This window comes from Grus americana, chromosome 21 (genome assembly GCF_028858705.1).
Source record: "Grus americana isolate bGruAme1 chromosome 21, bGruAme1.mat, whole genome shotgun sequence".
NCBI classification, from domain to species: Eukaryota; Metazoa; Chordata; class Aves; order Gruiformes; family Gruidae; genus Grus; species Grus americana.
Genome location: NC_072872.1, coordinates 6410647 through 6430301, shown reverse-complemented (window position 1 = coordinate 6430301; position 19655 = coordinate 6410647). Strand labels below are relative to the sequence as shown.

The 19655-nt window shown below is 45.1% G+C and overlaps 1 protein-coding gene across 5 annotated transcripts in view; it reads right to left on the bottom strand.

Annotated features, from left to right (window-relative positions):
- PUSL1 (pseudouridine synthase like 1) overlaps positions 1 to 19655 on the bottom strand; it is a 35361-nt gene that overhangs the window by 10266 nt on the left and 5440 nt on the right. For 3 of the 5 annotated variants that reach the window (XM_054849387.1, XM_054849389.1, XM_054849390.1), the window contains exons 3-6: positions 16153 to 16340; positions 10282 to 10431; positions 7897 to 8070; positions 3148 to 3202 (exon numbers count right to left, since the gene is read on the bottom strand). In XM_054849387.1, coding sequence (XP_054705362.1) covers positions 3148 to 3202; positions 7897 to 8070; positions 10282 to 10431; positions 16153 to 16340 — 567 coding nt within the window. Of the gene's footprint in view, positions 1 to 385; positions 969 to 2977; positions 3044 to 3147; positions 3203 to 7896; positions 8071 to 10281; positions 10432 to 16152; positions 16341 to 19655 lie in introns of those variants that run through there. The other 2 variants (XM_054849392.1, XM_054849391.1) reach the window with 2 other exon arrangements.

Genomic DNA, 19655 nt, shown 5'->3' with positions numbered 1-19655 from the left:
GTAACACAATGGTCTTCAGCTACTGCCTTGGAGCAAGGCTTGTTCTCATCACACATGGGAAGGAAGCTGAGCAGAGGATGGTTTCTGTTTCAGAATAGCAGCAGCACCCACGCATCCGTCTGCGGCAGGAAGCTCACATGCTTGCTGGGAGAGCTGAGCTCACAGGTGGTTCTTAACACATAAGTAACACTGCTTCCAGGTGGGGGGTTATGCAGGGACTTGCCTCTCTCGGAAAGCAAAAAAAGTAAGAGGAAAAAAACCCACCACCTCAAGTAGGACAGCCCACCAGACAACATCCCCCCATGCAAACTGGTATTTCAAACACCTCTGCATGTCACAACTTCCCTTCCCTCCCTCCACGCTCAGCAATTCCAGACCTAGTGGGTTAGCACAAATTTCACACCACAGCGCTCGCCTCCTGCGTAGAACGCCCCTCACACTTCAGCATCCTCTTGGCTAAAACACACCTTTTCCTCCTATATCCCTAGGAGACATCTGTTCCAGGAGGGCCAAGACTTGTATCTGCCAATGCCACCTGCACACCAACTGCTGGTTCCCCATGACTAGTTTTTATTCCATCCCTGTGTGGTGGGGACATTTCTCCCCATCCCTTCATGAGCTGCAGGCATCCTTCTCAAGGCAGAGCACTGACCACTAATCTTCCTGGTACTGCTTATGCCAAGGCAGCCCCACGAAGCCGCTGTCGAGGAATAACTGACAAAGAGCCCCTCAACTTGTGCCAGAAGTGCTCCCACGAGGCACTCCGAGAGAGACTTTTAGGCAGAGACTAGTATACAGGCGATTACCTACTTCTCACGGGCATCAAGAAAGCTTGTGCAGGACACATCCGGGGCTGGTTCAGGGAAACAAAGGACGAAGACAGAGAAGGACAGTCCTTCTCAGGCTTTTGTTCAGCAGGAGATAAAGCTCAAGGAAAGCTAGTCCCAGTGCCACTGGAGCGAACAGGCCTGTATGAACAGTGCCATCATGAGAAATGCCCCTCGGAGGGGAAACGAACAGCACAACGCAGTGAACTTAACCAGCCCGATGGCGTCCAGCTAGGCCAGAGCTGAACCCCCTCCCAGAACCCACCAGCACTTTGCCTGGGCTTCCCAGTGCTCATTTCCACAGGAGGGCTCGCGCGACCTAAGGCAATGTGCCACAGATTTGCTGGGCCCAAGTCTTCCTTGGCAGAGAAGCCACACCGAAACTCAGCCCTCGCCACGGGCTGATCCCGAGCCACCCCACTTTCACCATTCCCTGGTTGTTTTTCTCTGTCCACGCTGGAAGAGCTGTCCTCCAGCCTCAAATTTTACAGGTAACAGCAGTACCAGCCCAGGTGGGGGAAACTGGTCAAGCAGACCCTGTCCTGTCTGATCCACCTTCTCATGCTGCTGCCAGAACACAGCCCCACTGGCGCAGGCACGATCCTGGCCTAAATGAACATGTCATCCTATTAATGACCTTTCAAAGCACACCAAGCTCTTCAGACTTAAATATCATGCTGTAATGAAGCATTGGTCTAAGTTTCTGATCCATTAACATTTACAAAAGAATAAACCAAAGTCCACTAAGCAACCTTATGTTTGTCACCGTAACGAGAAAGGTCCAGCAAGCCAAGATAAATTTATCTGAAGGCAAGCACTGCCTCTCCCTGTGTCTCTGATCTGGACCTGCACTGTGGAGCACCAAGAGCCTGCCTTTAAGCAGATGGCACAGAAAAGCAGCACAGATCCTTGACATATGTTATTTTATCCATCCCTCACTAGAGGTCATTGTATGCTGTGACTTCAGCTTTGATGTCTCCACAGATGGAGTCGGCTAGCGTAAATGCAGACTAATGGTACGCATCTGAAACGGCCACGTGCTTGGTGTCTCCCCCCTTCTGCATGTTATTCTGCAAAAAATATATACATACAGTTTCTGGGGCTGTTTAACCCTTTTCTCTACTAAAAAAATCCAGATGTCAATATATATAGCAGCTATATGAGGCGAGATCAGAGGTCTGTCTAGTCTAATCTCCTCTTTATGATGGAGGGCAGAAGCAGATGCTCAGGTAGAAGAGTTCAGCATGTACAGCCTGTTCCTGCTTCACTATCGCCTCCCGGGTCGCTGCAAGGCAGCTGCTGTAATCCACGTTCAGAGAGGGCACCAGGCTGAGCTCAGTATTACCGGTAGCTCCTCTCCACACAATGTCACTAAGTAGCATTTCCATTCCAGTGCACTAAATGAGTTACCAGCATCTTCTCCCTGTCACAAGAGGATCTGATGAAGCAAATCCCTGCTGTGTATCAAGCCCTTCTCAAGCATGTTGTTGTTCTTCCCCTGCTCATATCCAGACACCCACTGTCAGAGAGCTTACAGAGCATTACTTGGCACAGGATAAAAACAAACTTGGTTTGTCAAAACAGAATAAGAAATAGCTGCTTGCTGTTCCCACAAAACACCCCCTCTCTCCTCCAAAAAACAAGCCCTCTCTTGCCTATTCTCTGTCTCCAGAGTGTAACCATGGCCAGGATAGGCAGACTGAGGACAGCCAACTCCTTCCTAATGAGGTGATCTATTAAGTTGTGGAGAGAGCTGTCTTCCCTGAGGACAGCGGCAAAAACCCCACTGGAGTTATTTCAAAGAAAACCCAGTGGAGACTAGACAGCATGGCAGAGGGAAAGATCCTGCAGTCATGCCTGCCCAGCTGAATCAGGTCTTCCCATCTCTCCTTTGCGCGGCACTGAGAATTACTTCACGCTCCAAAGCCAGAAAGTAAAATTCCAGGCAGTCTTTGCTGGGCCCAGTGCCATTCAGCTGAGCAAGAACATATGTCTGTTGGTTTTTACCACTCAGACTGCAAGGACAAAGATTGCAGAAAACAAAAACTTTCCATCCTCCCACACAATTCTGTGACTTTGGACATTCATTTTAGACACAAACTTCAGAGGTTCCGGTTCTACTGGATCAAACAAAGAATACAGAACCTCACCTGTCTGATGCTAGGTCCCTGTGTGTGTCACGCAGCTGTAACACCAGTTCTGCAACAGGGATGGCACTACACAAGGATGCAAAATTGCTAAATTGATTAATAGTTACACTGATAGCAACACTTTGGTTCTTGGAGGCAAAGTGTGCGCTGAATACAGCGCCAAACAGTACCTGTCGGTAAAGAAATGATCTGCTCCTGAACTTCAACTCCCAAAACTCCAGTCCCCTAAAGAAAGGAACAACAAAAAAAATAGTAGCATTTAAAAATCACATTTGAAATGGCTCTTCCACACAAAAGAGAAGTATAAAACACAGGTGAATGCAAGTAGAATGAATAAGAAGCTGCAAAGCCCCCAATTAACCGAAATAGCATCATGAGCTTTTGAACACTCAGCTGCAGACATTTTCTGGGCTGAAATAATTCCGGTCTGTTTTGTACATACCTAATTTTATGAGGATTGATCTTCCTGCTGCCTAAGTATATAACCGTTCAAATAAAAGGGAAAGGGCAACATAAAACAAGGTGCAACTCAGCAGTCTGCTGAAGTACTATTGATATGGGGAATGCAGTCTGATGCCTCCTGGAGAAAGGAAGAAACATCTAACTACATAAAGCAACTCTACCATTGCATTTGGAGCCGGCTTGGGGAAGTCACGTATTCCTTACAGGCTTTGCAGAATGAAGTTCGACACTCAGCAATGCCTACAGAGACATCCACGTGCTACTGGAAAGGCCAGGACAAGCAAGTCAGGACACGGGCATGCCTGAGGAATCCAGCTGCAGCATCAGAACCCAGGCAATGGCAGACAAGGAAGCACTCTGGGCTAAGAGTGAGCAGAGCAGGAAATGGCAGATCAATATTTGGGGATGGATGCTGCCACACACAGAGACATCCTCTCCCCTCACCAAATCTGTCTGTTCGCATAGATACCATTTTCCAGAAAGTTTTATGGTAGTAACTAGTATTCCTTATAAGAACTCTAACGAGGCTAACTATTCCAACACCTCACTGACACTTGCATCCTCTGCTAATTCTTTGCAAGTTGCTTTCTAAATATTTTTGTGGTTTCGCTGATGTCCCAGTACCACCTCTAACACTAAAACCCAATGCAAACCCATTCTCAGGAACAGTTCTGCAGGGAAGAACATGTATGCACATTTCCTTCCTACAAATAAAAAAAAATCTGATATGCATATTAGATATTTATCAAGACATACACACATGTGTATCATACATCAGATATGCCAACAGAGCAGGTTTTCACTTCAGGACCTGCATCCCCAAACTTCCATGCTACTAAGCAATGCTAGAAGTCACTTTGATAAAAGTAACAATAAAATAATAAAACCAAAATAAACTCACTAACAGTTTACAGGTGCTCCTTATATCCCTTAGCATTCCTACAGCAAAAAGGGACAAAGCTTACCTTGCATCATTCAGAAGAGCAGAGAGTTACATGCAAACCCCCTGCTCTCCTCCCTTGCAATGAGCCCAGTAACCGGGTATCGAGGGCTATGGAGATTTGCACCAGCTGCGAGGAAAGCACAGCTGCAACGTCTTGGTCTGGAGGGTTTGGGGGGGCAGGCTGGGGTTGCTGGAAACACCCACATATCAAGGAAGGGGCTGCCCATTCCTTGGGAGAGGGGACAGCTCTCCTGAGCCACAGAGGAAAGGTGAAGCAGGGACAAGGTGTTCACAGGCTCACGTGGGGCATCAGGAAGAGAAACTGTGAAAGAGTCACTGCAGGGAGCAACCACAAGCTGTTTTCTCACCAGATCTACAGATAAATTGCTGCTTTTAGCCCTCCCTGTTGTGTACATTGGCATATGCAAAGGCAGCTCCTGCCCCCGGATTCCTCTCTCTGTCAGGAAATGACATTTCTGTCACTTACATATGGGCTGCTCTGCCCCCAGCTCGAAGCACTGGGCAGACTGACATGTGCGTTGCTACACACATGCGCAAATACCCAGTACATCGAGGTCGTAATTCAGCTCAGCTCTTTAGCAAAGCACAAGAGAGAATTGTTCCGAATTGGAACAAATCCCCCTCTCATCCAATTGCATACACCTCCTTTAGCCAGGATTCTCCTGTCTCGGTTGTCTTGACAAGATATATTAAGCTACAAAAGATGGATCGAGATACTTAGGAAAAATATCTTGTAGACTTTGAAAGAGAACATGATATTTTTCTTTAAGAGGAAAACTTTGTTTTTCTTGTCAATCTCTCAGATAATTTTGCTTACCAGCAGAAAATCCAGCTGTCTTTTTCCACTTGGCAGCAGAAGCCAACACCTTGCAGTGAATACTACATATTCAGCTAGCAAACAGGTGACAGAGCAATCACCCCCCCAGGAATAAGTGATGGAGCTAAGTCTCTGAACACATCCTTAGCATTCAAAAGCATTTTGTATGGATGGGACACTAACTCCACTTCCACTGTTGCTGAGCAACTGAGTTTGATGGAAGGAATCATTTTAACAGTTAGCCTTTTAAACAGACAAGTGGTCAATTCAGAAAATTGGTTTAAGTTCAGAAAGGAAGGAAAGAATGAGAAAGAAAAGCTGCATTATTTGACTAAGAGACTATGGTTTATCATTCTACGGATTCCTCCCTCTGAAACAGAAAATAAATCTCTTTAGATTAGGCTAAAAAAAAAAAAAATCTATTTATAAGCTTTTACTGCTATCCCAGCTCTTTCATTGCAGGAACAGTTCATTCTGCTACTGCAGTGAAGAAACACACGTGCACTTCAGGTACGCTTGCTGACTTATTTGCAGAATGGACACACACCAAACTCCATGACTGCACTGTTCCCATAGGGAGAGTTTTACAGATTAAAAGTAACTAGGACACTGTAATTAAACAAAACCTACGCAAACAAAAAAAACCCCCAAAAACCCCCAACGCCTAGCCTGTCACAAAGACCAAAACCTCACAATGTTTTCTCTAGATCAGAAAACTCATGGTGGTGGTTATTACTAACAAAATATTCCAAGAGAGTTAAATGCCATTTAAATGCACTGAAACTAGGCTTCTCAAAGCCATCCCCTTCAGCCTAAACATTCATTAAATAAATTAGTATCGACACATAAAAACGACTCGCTACAAAACACAAGTTTGGATGCATGTGTCACTGAAAGCAAAAATATTTCATCAGCAACTAGCTTGATGCTTTTTGATCCAGTTTTCAGGTTTTCTCTCTCTCTCGTAGCTGTTTCTGGCCTCCTGTGGGATGGGTTTATGCAGCAAGTTATGCACAAAATGGCAAATTCCTTTTTAAAATTAAAATCAAAGACATAAAAAAGAGCTGATCCGTATTAAATCTCGGCCAACTGACAGTAGCAGGTCTGGATTTGGAAGGTAACCTGGCCCATATGCACTCCGCTGATCTAGACAAGACTGTTAACAGTTATTTTCAGGTTAGCTCAAGTCTCCGCCAGTTACAGTGCTACTCATCATAAAGGATAAGATAATCTTGCGGATGAAGCATTTCACTGTTACTTGTGTCCCTAAGCATAACCACACTTGATGGGAGGGAGGCCAAGCTCTCCGTTCAGCAGTAATAAACAGCAGGAATGCAGCCACACGAGAGCACCCATTTTCCTCTCCAGCCTTCCTTTTCCCATGGGGACAGTGTTAGCTGCAAAAAAGCAGTAAGCAAGCATTTCATCTGGCACTAACTGCCCATGTCCTTACGCTTATACAGCAAAGAGTAGCGGTGAAAGCGCCATACCCAACTGAGTGGCTCTCTGTAACGTGGCTGAGCATCAATGCTGAGCAGGAAAAGCAGGAATCAGACAAAATGGGAGGAACTGAAAGACCAGGGTTACTCTGAGCATACAGATCTCTCTCTGTTTTTGCAGCTCCCTTTCAGTTTTCGTCTTACACTACTGCTGGTAAGACACACCATTCTAAGACATGGGGAAAGAAACAGTGGGCCATTTGCAAACTGCAGCGAGGCTCTGAAGCTTGGAGCCTGGCACTTCTTGATACAGACAGCTCAGCAGGTACTCAAATCTAATGGAGGGTCGTTGGGGAAAACTACCAAAAAAAATAAAAAGAGTTTTCTCCTAATCAGAAAGAAGGAAAACTTGGTTTGGTGACAGACAACAGCAAGGTTTGCTTTCAAGCTGAAACACGACAGCCACATATCTGTGAAAGAAGCCAGCATGAAAGCAAAAGTCACGTTCAGATGATAAATACCCGTAACTTTTCTGGGGAAAAAACTTCTGTTTCTGCCAGAGAGAAAATACATCCAAGCCACTTAATTTCAATACTTGCAAGACCTGGTCCTGAAAGAACCTGACACTCAACAATCTTTTATTTATGTAACGACTGAGGAATATTGGACTTTCCTTCATCAGCATCCTCTGGGAAGACAGTGGGAGTTACTGGTGTGAACCAAGCAGATCTGCAGAGCTACAGCAGTGACCTAGGTGTTGGGTGGGTTGGGTGTTTGGTTTTTTTTCCTCTCCTCTATTTGCAGCCTTTAGGCAAAGCTAGGACAGCAGTGGCGGCAGTGGGGGGGGAGGAAAAAATCCCATCCCCGGGCAGAGCTGGTCTGTAGCAACCAAAATGAGTGTGAAATGCTGGAAGCACCTCATAGGAATTGCTCTGTGCCAGATTCCATACACCAGTTTATAACATCCTGCCTTTTAACGCACGAACAACCGAACCAGTTTCCCTGCCCTCATTCGTGCTCATCTTTCTCCCTGAGGACATCGGAGAGGAGAGGGAAAGAAGTGTCCTTTCCAAGCTGTCACTAGGCAGAACCCTGCTGACACCAGCCCAGGGCTGAAGGCAACGCTCAGCAAACAGGAGGTGAGGTCAGTTCAAAGCGGTGCTGGAACACAGCTTTTCCGACAAAGCAAGCACCAGCTGATCAGAGCGGCTCCTCAGCTGAGTACCTAGGGTCTCACCTGTGTTCGTAGTGGTGGGACAGGAAGCCAGAAGAGGGTCGGATGTCTACCTGGAGGATGGTTCTGACTGGAGACTGAAAAGGCGTTTCGGAGTTAAGCGAGCGAAAGGTGCTGAAGTCGTGGGTTCCCAGCAGGAACTGTGCTGCATCCCGCATAGCGGGCACATTCAGGCAGCTGAAATTCAACAAGCAGAGCAAAAGGAAAGGAGTATCAGGTGGGATCAAGTATGTTAGGTGGGTCAAAGTCCAATTATTTGATGAGAGGCTTAAACCTGGCACACAGATTTAACACTGCAGCATCGAGGAAACACATTTTACAAGATGGATTTTCTCTTGTAATGGCCCAAACCACAAACCAAGATGCCAAGTGACCTGAGGTCTGAAGGTATTCAAAACCCCAGGCTAGATGAGGGGTTGGCAGGCACAGGCTTTCACACAAACCTTTATCCTGCTGTGCTGCTTATAGCAGTTCAATTCAATAACTCTATTCAAATTGCTGGCTAGTGCAAGAGAACCAAGATCCTTTGCAGTATCTGGATCTTATAAACTGAAAAAGATGTTGCCAGGTAAGAAAATATCAACTATTATGATGGTTTTCCAAACCTTAGATTTGCAACAGCCAGAAGATTGAATTAGGAAGTAACAAATGCAATGAGTGAGCAAACTGTCAGAGATGAAGCCAGTGTAAACCCAAGGTGGAGGTGCACAAGAAAGGGCCAAGGGTAAAACTCAGAATATCAAGTGTCATTCAGATTTCTTCATATGAAGTATCTAGGTCTGTTCAAAATAGCCTCAAAGGAATTTAGACAGATTTACTGATATATTTGCTGAACAGATGCTTAGTTTTGTTCCATTTTTGCAAATTTCTTCTAAGAAAAGTCTGAGCAAGTATGCATGATCTATGGCTTAAGTTTTTCAGATCTTAACAGAGGCAAATGTTCCTGAAGAAAAACAAACAAAGAAAAAGAAAAAGGATGAGATTTTCCCAACATCATTAAATTTTTTCCACCGTGTTTAAGAAAAATGACTCGCACTTACAGAATCCTGGTCACACTGAGAAACGCTGATGACACCTAGCTGGCAATTCAGCAGCCTAGAGAAGTTTAATGTGTATTACGTGTTTTATACACCAGATGTGCTCAGTAGTGCATGCACCAAGAGCTGCTCTGCTCCGAGCAGTTCAAATATCCCACCTTATAGTAAGACACCTCTCATTCAGAACCTCTAATATGCTCACCCCATCCTTTATGTGGTATTGCTATTTGAGAAAATTAACTGCAGTGTCTGGACTAAATTAAATACTATTTCACAAAGCCTGAGACTAAGGCACATTGTGCACATAACATCTAATTTTGCAATTTCGTATTTATTTTTCCCTTCCACAGCCCACGGAAAAGAAAGTCAGCAATTTAACGTTAGGACAAAGTCATCTTCATTCCTTTGCTAGGATGGTTGAGATTACTCCCCCCCCCCCCCCCCCATTACCCACAATTGTTATTCCAATGGTGGTGATGAAATTACCATAACTGGCTACAAACCTGTTTTTCTATAATGTTGTGGAAAACTCCAGTTCCCCTCAACGTATGTTTATCTCAGTACAACATAAACTAAAGGACAACAACAAATTATCTTCTGGGGTTTGTTTGTTTTTTCTTCACCCACTGTTTATCATGTCCTAAGTTGTTTTTTTAAATGGCACTGAATTTGTTTTTCTTCCCTTGCATATACAAGCACTGATTTGTTATGACTCAGTGGCTACTCCAAGAACACAACTGAATACTGAGCTCAATACACTGGTTTGTTATTGTAGGGTTGCTCAGAGTCATTGGCTCTCACTAGTCAAACATGCAAGCACTCAGATAGGGAATGACAGAGCAGATTTACATGTAGCCGCTACCAGAAATAGGACTAAGAAAAAAAAAAAAAAAGGAATTCTCAGCCTTCATTCCTGACTGCCTGTATGGTCACACCTAAAACTCTGAGATCTGCTGTGCAATGTATTTCTGCCTGTCTGCATCACATCAGAGCACTGTTCCTTCAGCCAGCTGTCCAAATCGGCAAGGTCATCTGAGGAAACGCTCATCACTTCCATGGGGAGGGACAGGTAAAGTCATTGATGGACTCTACCCAGAGTCATTGAGTATTTCAGCAGTGCTAAGCACGTTTATGCAGGTACAACTGACAGGACAATTAAAAAGAGCTGTGAGTCTCAGTGAACTTAACTCAGTACAGTTGTGCTGATTTCAACAGGGAAATCTCATCAATACAAACAAGGAATCTGGTCTCACAGGTGGAAATTACTCCTTCCCCACTTGCCCCAAAAGCCGAGCCTTTCCAGGGTGTTGATGGGGTAGCTCCTCAGGGAGGTTTGATGGAACACACTTACCCTCCCACAGGAGCCCAGCAGAGATCCCTTTCAAACACTGGTATTTCAGAATAATGAGCACAGCCAATCAACAGCCGATAAACGTAGGTTCTTGACAGCGCAGAGAAGCGTGCATGGAAGCTACTGGTCACTCTATGGGCATTCAAAATGCTGTTAGGACAGAAGACAATGAATGAGATAGAAATTTCATACACTAATTCAAAAGCTTTTGCCTGGTCACCACATAGATGGGAACTGAAACATGCGATGGATTCTTTGAGAAACTGCACTTACAATTAATCACCATTTTCTCCTGACAGCCAATGACTAACCAGTGACCAAAGATTTGCACCTGTAGGCTGCCACAGGCACCTGTCAACTAGAATAAGGCCAAAGAGCTTTGATATCACCCCTGTCATCAAATACACAGTGAAAGTGACTTTGGATCATCTATCAACAAGTTTTGGGGATGCTCACACCATCACAAGAGGCTAAGACCAATCGGTCCTTCAGTTGGCAAATGGCAACCAACAGCGTACGTTCTCTGTTTCACAGCAAAACCAAATACCTTGCCCAGCCCATCATTGTACCGCATCTGGCTGCGGGCACACGTGTTCCTAGCCGTGCTTAAGGCGAGAGGCAGCAGCTTCCCAAAGCAAACTGACTCCCTCCGTCTCCAGCTGAGGAGCATACCTTACAAACACCTTGCCCTTCTGCTTTTGCAGACCCACGGTCCCAAACGTTGAGTGGGAAGGACTCCCCCAACAACAGATACCTCTCAAAGGCAGCTCATCATAGCAGATGGAGATAGTTGAAATTAGGTCCCTTCCCTCCCACCTCCCCACACAGCTTCCAAGACAAACAGGACTTTGCTGCAGTAATAAAGGTGCATCCCGCCCTCGCCTAGATTGAGTCCATCTGAAAACAGCAGAAGGCTGCATGCAGGAGACCTCCTGGGAACCCTTGCATTTCATGTGTGTGGAAAATGGCTTTTGGGGATGTTCATGTCTACTCGTCCTCCCCTGACTCTGGGCAGTTAGCTCAAGAAGCAGCTTTGTAGGCAGCTGAACTCCCCTGTTTTCTTCTATAAGCAACTTGTTTGTCTAAGGCAGTGCCACCATTACCATCAGACAGGCAGCTTGGCAGCCTGAAGGAAGGGTATGAAGGCTGCCAGAGGGGAAAACACCCTTCTCCCTGGCAAGGGAGAAAACAGAGCTTCCCTGTGTTTCTGCACCTTCCCCAAAGCGTTATCACTAATTTGAACATGTCAGCAGCAGTTTTTACTGGATCTGATTTTCCCTTATCCCAGAGCACTGCCTACTCACCATACTGGAGGGAGCATACAGCAAGGAATCACTATTACACAGGCATAAATAATCTCTGCCGATGTTACTTTAGAGGCTACTTCTCCTTAGAAGGTAGTTTTTCTCCTGCTGTGTGCCTTTCTGTCTCCAGAGTTTGGCATAGTCAGGAGAAGGTATCCAGGGCAGCCAAAAAAATATGATACCATTTGGGACAAAGTAGTGGACAAATCTATTTACTTTAAAAAGGTTGGTGCTTCAGGGATTTTTGCCAGCTCAAGTGCCTCTGGCTCACATCCCTTGACTGCAAGGCTCGGACCACAGAAGAAGAAATTAAAGCTGAGCCACAGGCCTCCACAAAGATTTGCAATAACAAGCCCAGGAGATTGCTCCCCTGCTATAAACTCTCAGTAGAAATGCAAACTACATCCTCCGGGCCTGCAATGGAGTTTGAACCTAGGACCTTCAGCCTCTTCTAAACACAATAATATAATTATTACATTTATTTTCCTCTGTCTACATTCCTCCACAAGCATTTCATCTATCTTGAACTTCTCCTGTTAACACTTACATGATTTTTATTAAATAACCATCCTTTTACTCCCTCTAACAGAGTGATTCTTTCACAGAAAAGCCTATTTATGCTCATATGATTCTTCAGCACAAGCAACCTTTCCTGCCTCTCCTAGCAGATGCAATTGCTACCATAGACTCTTTCTAGCTAGGAGTGTCTTTCCAGCATTTATTTCAGCGTATTCTCCATACGTACTACATTTCAGGCCTTGTTAAGATCCCATTTTTTGAAAGACTGTTGGTAAATAAAGACTCATGGCATTTTTTAGCTTTTCAACAGAGCCTGGATTTCAGAGGATGTTAAAAGAAAAAAGCCCAAAGACATCTAACTAGAAGTGGCAATGTATTCGATACAAGGATGTCCTCCAGAAGTACATCCTTCTCTGTCCACTGACAACAGAAACAAAATGCCAATCTGCAGGAGGTGGGAGGAATCCCAGCTCTGTCCTGTTGCCCAGACAGCTTTTATTGTGTGCTTACAAAACTCAAACCAGGAATAGAAGGCATGAGTCTACTGTATTACTATCCCTACTTAAGCGACAGCAAAGTCCTCCTAAAGTTACCCCATCTATGAAATACACTCTGATCTTCATGGACAAGATCCTTTCAAATTTAGATTTGCAAATCTAAAAGACAGATGAGTTGATAGAAGAGATCCCTTCATGCTACAAAGAAGGTTATTATTGCTGATGATACAGTCAGCCAGCGTGGAATCTTGTTTCCCTTCCAAGCTCTATCAACAATAATATGTCCTAACAAAGATCCCTCTTCTCCATCACCCCCTGCTTGCAGCCACATGAAAGCACCGAATTTTCTCTTCAGCATTAGGAGAGAATTCTTCTTAGCAAAGTAATATTTACAGAGGGAGGAGATGGTTGCTGAATACACTTCGACTCATGCCCATCACCAAGCTCCTTAATAGAAAGCAGCTGAACCATTTTTAAAAGGTTTGGCCCAAGGGAGAAAGGAGAAGTAGAGCTGACTGCATCCTGATAAACTCTCCAACTGATCAGGACTGTATTGCATTCTACCAGAAGATATCACCTCCTGGTACGTACCTGTCAGATCTTAATGTGAGACAAAACCTTTCCCATCTGCGAGATCCCACTGCTGTCTCCTTTTGGAGATGCTCCCTAACTTAAAACTTTCTTCAGCAGCAATCCCATTTGCTCTTGGACTGATCAGTCCGGGTAACACAAAGCTAGCTATAACTATATATCTATATGACTACTACTATTGAAAGTGGCAGGGTCACAACAGTAGCTTTAGCGCTCTAGGACAACTTATTCCATTAAAGCTAGACAACACAAGTTACAAGCCTAAACTCAGGGAAGAGAGACTGAGATTCAGTGGCTGGTGACACACGGAACAGACTGCTTATTGCAGTGGTACCCTCTGGCTGTAAAATTAGCTAGTCTTGACTTCCAAACAACTGCTTTAGTCTTTTAAGCAAGGACATCAAAACTATGACCTACTTCACGTTCCTCATTACTGCTAGAACATCCAGAAAGGGTTTGACTTCCAGGGTATATAGATTCTGGCCTAGTTTTCAGTCTGAGCAAAAATAACAACCAGAACCCCATATAAGTCAAATTCTCTTTTTTTTTTTTTTTTGACACAGCAGTCTGAAAAGAAATCATCTCCAGCCCCACCCCAGAGCAGCTGCATTAGCAGCTCTTTACACATACGTCAAAGAAGGTGAAAGCTGTCAAGGGACAGTAACTCACAGATGCTAAGCATGCAACTTAGCTAGCTCGAGAGAGACATTTGCTTTGTGTTCTGGCCTCTCACTGCAGAGGAATCTAGCTGCTACTTTAAGAGGCCAACAGAGGAACTGGATTTGTGAGTGCAAAACTGTCAATCTTATATTAGCATGCTAATATTCAATTTCAAGTTTGGGATGCATGATCTGACTTGTTACTGGATGGCTGTCCGTGGGCTGTTTAGTGAAGGAAGTGAAATCAGCTTTTCTTTCAGGTACCCACTGTGAAACCTTTGCTTTCATGGAAAGCCTCAACCAAATCTGCAAACTGCTAAAACACATTTTTGCAAATAAGGTGTGGGGGCAGAGAAATTTCCCTTACAGACTTCTGGGGACCGACGATCACACATTTCTAATGGCAGCCACACTCTGTGTCAAGCCCAAGCAGCGTAAATCATCTCACACTGCCCTTAGGCTGAGCTCCCCCACTCCAGGACATCGCAAGAGGGTCTCACAGAGGGGCAGCAACAGCGAAGCTAACACGGACAGTCAGAAGACTGAAAGGATCAGAGGGGGAAAGTGGTATGGCCTTATGATGTTCCCCAAACTGTCTGAGGGCTGTCAAAGGAACTGGAAACATCATGGGGGAAAAGGTCAGTTAAAATAACAAAACAAACAGCCACTAACAGGAACTATGTCCCTCCAGTAACAAGGTGCTCTCGGTGCCTTCCTGCCCTCTTGCCTGAGCTCAGATTCCAAGGATTTTACTTCCCCTTCCCTCTCTGACAGCTCCCCTGGTGCTTGTTCGGAGGTGAAAGAATACAGCTGGCTCCGAGACAGTCGCTGCAGCTTCTGCTCCAGTCACCAAGTCGAGAGCCCACAAAGGTCTCACTGTATTTAAATAAATGCAAAGCATCACTGACATTCAACTCCAGAAACACTGTAGGAAACCACTGTAAAACCCAATCCTGAGGCCATGAGAGCTGCAGGCGCTGAACGCTCCTTTGGCATAGGGCTACAGATGGTACATTGGTGGGATTCCAGTAAGCTAGCGCTGGAACAACAAGCTAGTTAACCTGTGTTGCACACAATGTTAATGCAGATGTAGAGTTTCTGCAACCTAGCTAGACTCTGCGCAGCACCGCAGGTGTCGTCGGCATGTCCGGGGCATGCTGGAACATCCCACCTCCTAGTCACAGCTGGGGATTAGCTGCCTACCTCTACTGCCAACCAGAGGCAGGCAACCTGCTTCGGTGTTTCTAAGAAGGGTGGCAGACACCTTGGGGACTCTGATTCTAGTTTCCAGAGGTACCGAACACCCACCAGTGCAGTCAAAGCTAGGGAAGACTCTGCCACCTGGGATTGCTTTCCTCAGGTTCCTTCCTCTGCTTAAGGTTGGAATGTTTGCAATATGCTTTGAAAGTCAAAACACCTGACTGAACTGCAAATCAACACCTTCTGCAGAGCAGGCCACAGCTTCAACCATCTCAGACTAACTCACACTTTACTTCACACAGCATTTGGAGCATGCGTGAAATACCTCCTGAGAAAAAAAAGTAACACTGTCATTCATCTCTCCCTCCCTCAAACCCCAAACTATTTGACCACCTGCACATTTAGAGCTGGATTCACTGTTCCCCAAGCCCTGGAGAAGTAACCCTCCCTTGAAAAACCAAGAACAGATGCAAGTATGATGTCAGTCCTCAAATCCCATGCCTTGCTATGTCAGCATTTGGGTCAGACCCTGTTTCACAAAGGGGAGATTAGAAAATAAAGCAGACTGGGTGAAGCAGAAAGGGGGAGCATGCTTCATAGTCATGTTGCTATTCTTACAACAATCCCTTCATTGGGGTGGGGAGGGATGTGCTTTTTTGTCCCGGGCTCTTGCTCTGGCACAGGGAATTTGCCTCCGTAATCTTCCTTTATGTTCATGCCACCAGACATCAGAAAGACTAGAGTAACGTGAAGCAGAGCAACCCGGGCCTCCGAGTAATTACCAGTTGGCATCTTGCATCAAAGTTCTTCCGCTCACCTAAATACCTCCTATGAACTACCCATCTTCTTGCACAACACTCTGGAGTGCTTTGACAACTCTTCAGAAGGGTACAGCACAGACACCGAAGTCCTATTGTGCCAAATGCTGCACAGACAAAGACAGTCTGTGCCTTGAAGAGTTTTTAGCATGTGCAAATAAGACAAAGTAACACAAGAAAGAACAGAGCGCAGCACAGCAGCTGCAGGCAAGTGGCATGTTGATTCTGACATGGCACAAATTTGGCTTTCAGCCTGAAAACCCCAATGTTTCGTTCAACTCACCGGATTGGCTCAGGCTTCAAGTGGTAATTAAGACTGTAGACGAGCTCTTTCTCATTAAAAGCTGGCTTCCCTGGTGCCCTCTGGATGTCAAGGTGAGCAGAGTTGCTGAGTGCATGGACGCCAGAATCTGTTCGGCTGGAGATGTGGAACTTGATGGGAACAACGGGCTTCAGGTTCTGCGCTGCCTTCTGAAAGCCAACATGAGATGGATTCATGAGTAACAGACTTCCTTCAAGCTAGCTAGGAAAACACATCCTCCTCCTTGCTAACCATGCCTCGTTATTGTTCACACAGACAAGTAATTGGGAGTTTTACTGTGGGCTGCAAAGAAAGGGATGGAGAGGAGCCTGTTTGGGGGACTTCTAGCACCAGTGGCTTCTCACCTTTTCTTCTGAAATCACCACAAACAGAACATCCAAAATGCCACGTGAGCTTCCTTACACGTATAAAACAAAATAAAAAATACTCATCTACCTATCCTTTGCTTTGTATCATTGGGTGAGTGGGAAGGAGGACAGAGAATTACTCATTTAAACCCAGACACCACCCCTGCAATCTACTGCAAAGAACTGGACTCAGATTGCTTCAGCAGCTCTTAAAGAGCTGCAGAACCCAAGCCTTAAAGAGATGGAAACAGTACACAGGGATATCTGAATGACTTCAGCCAAGATGCCTGAAGGAGCTCAGGCTGCAGCCTTTGCTTCCAGTGTCGGCCAGAACGGTGTAAAATACTGCAGCTTATTGCTGCAGCAGCAGTTCTTTTCCATCCGCAATGGGAGCGGGGCTACAGAGGGCAACATCCTTCCATTAGCTGCTGAGAGCAGAGGAGGAGCCGGGGGGACCAGATCAGTAGTAGCATAGCACTGATGTAATGCATTTATCAGTCCCACTGAGAAACATAAATACAAACAGATCTAAGAATCAAGAGACAGCTCTCAGAAAACACACCAGCAGCTGAGGAGCTGACAGCAGCTATCCCAGCAGGTACAAATAACCACAGGACAAACACACGCCAACCAGCAGTCACAAGATGGAATTTCCTCACACTCCTTGCTTCCACAGTTACATTAATGCAGGACTTGGCTAATCCTTGAGAGTACTGTTTTCTTCAGGAGCTAGAGCTGCCTTAATATTCAGGTGATGCCTCACTCACACTAAGGCTTCTGCCATAGCGAGACTAAAGCAGAAAACAACAAACGTTATCTACACCATCCCAGTCCCAGAGTTCAAGCTTATTGGAGCCAAAAGGCCCTAAAATTACACTGCAGCTGAGATGTACTTTAAAAACTAGTTAGCAAACTGTATTGCAATTATATAGTATTCTTAATGCAAGGGGGAGGACAGCTATTGAGATCCTCTAGGCTCTGCATATGGATTTTGGCTAGGATTTGCTACAGAATCCACCTGTGGCTAGGATTGTTGTTTCCCTGTCCCAACTGTTCCTCTCCACACAGCTGGTTTTTATCCCCACCCTGTTCCTGCCTTTCCATTCTGCCCACTAACAAAGGGCTGGAAAAACAACTGGGTGAATTACTACAGGTTCCTGCTGAGAAAGTAAATAAAACCCTGGTAAATGAGTCATTAATAGGGTGTCTTTTAATCAAGATGCACACACAAAAGAGAGACAGCAAAAGACATGCTAACGTGGTTAATTAGATGCTATATATTTAAGGGTCTGTCTAGACTGGCCTAAGTTTAGCAAAGCCAGGGTGTGTTTGTCCCTTACCAAAACCCTGGTAGGTCAGAAACCTTGGTATTCCAATAACTTACTAATGCAATGTTAAAACCATAGGAGGTCTTACCTACAGTAAGGTTTTAAAGTAGGTTGCTGGAGCACTGCAAAATACAACTTTTTTCTTTGTGAGGACAGTCCCTTAGACAAAAAAATCCATGTAATTTGTTACAGTGAATGATTGAAGCATATCTGAAAGACTGAAAAACAATAAAAATAAGCAGAAAACCAGATGAATGACTAGAAATTTCCTGCTCTTTCCCATCTCCACTCCTGAGCAGTGAACCCAGCAGTGGTCTTTATTAGATTTTAATTTGGTACCAAGAGTCAATAAAGTTTGAACTGCTGACTCACAAATGCCTTCCAGACTCCTACTATTTGAGCAGACAGGATTGTGGGCTCTCAGAAACATACCATTAAAATGCACAAGGAGGGAAGGAAAAAAATGTAACTGAGCTGCAGGGAAAGGCCTGGGAAACAGAAATGACCCTAGCCTTTTCCCCTTCCTAATCCTTCTATTTGGAGTTCACATGTGGTTACAATTAACAAAGAAAATCTTTATTTATCACCCTTAAGCAGAGGGAAGCAGACAGAAATTAAATAGTTCTCTGCAGTAGATGCTGGCTTGTGCCTCAGCAATTTGTCTAAAAGCAGAAGCTGCATTTTAAGAGCCACACTTCTGGAAAGATAGGCTTGGGTTTTGCAGGCTCCTCCTTTCCTCCACCCTCTTTTCCCCCTCCTTTCTCATCAGGCAAAAGCCAGCCAGTGGGAACATGGTTGAGTGGGGGTAGAGGGAGAGAAAGAACAGGAGAGAACATGGAAAACATCCTCCTGCCTTGTTACAGACTTGGAGAAGGTTGGATGCAGCACTCCTCTGGATCCCACACTGCATTCCATTTCAAGCACTGCATCTGAACAAAGCTGGACAATAGGGACACTGTTCAGATCCCTTCTCCTCTGCCAACGGGAGCTGAGCCCTACTGGAGAGCACACCAGAGAGGAAGAGAGGATTGCAGACTCCAAGGCAAATCTGGTTGTTTCCCCAGCTCACGGCAGCCAATGAATCCACAAAGGTACAGGACTGAATGACAGGTTCAACAAATGGTATTTTCACAGCTGCCCTTCTCAGCACAATTTTCTCCCAGGGACACCTCTCTGGAGAGATGACTGAAGGATATATGTGCTGGGCATCCAAGGAGGAATGTGACCACCATCAACAACCCATCTCAGTGTGTGAACGCTGAAAGCTTTGTTTATGGATTCTTCTTCCAGCCTAACAGGCATGCAGCTGATAATATACTATCAACTGTTGCCACCAGTTTCAATTTTAATATTTCATTTATATCCCATCCTAATTAGCCTCCTTAAAGAGAGAATTTCTGAACTACCAAACTTCTTTGCAGGCAATTCAGAAATGACCCCTTCACCTATGCAAACATCTCATATCTGTACCATCCAGATGTCCTTTGAGCCTATAGGCAGCTGATGGTTTCTTCCTCTGGTTCCTGCATACTTTAATCTGTTAATATCACCCACACTGAATTTCAGAAAAGATGCATTATTTACATTTAATAATTGCTTGGATAGCAACTAGTTTTTCCTGTCCTTTCAGGAAAAAAAACAAGCCCTAAACCAAGCAGGCCTTTCATCTGAGGACCTCAAAGGGCTCTACTGCTATCAATCCAGATCCTGACCCTGTTGGGTATCATCTATGCATTCCTATGGGGTAAACTGAGGCAGAAGTTCAGCACTTTCCCATGGGTACCCAGCT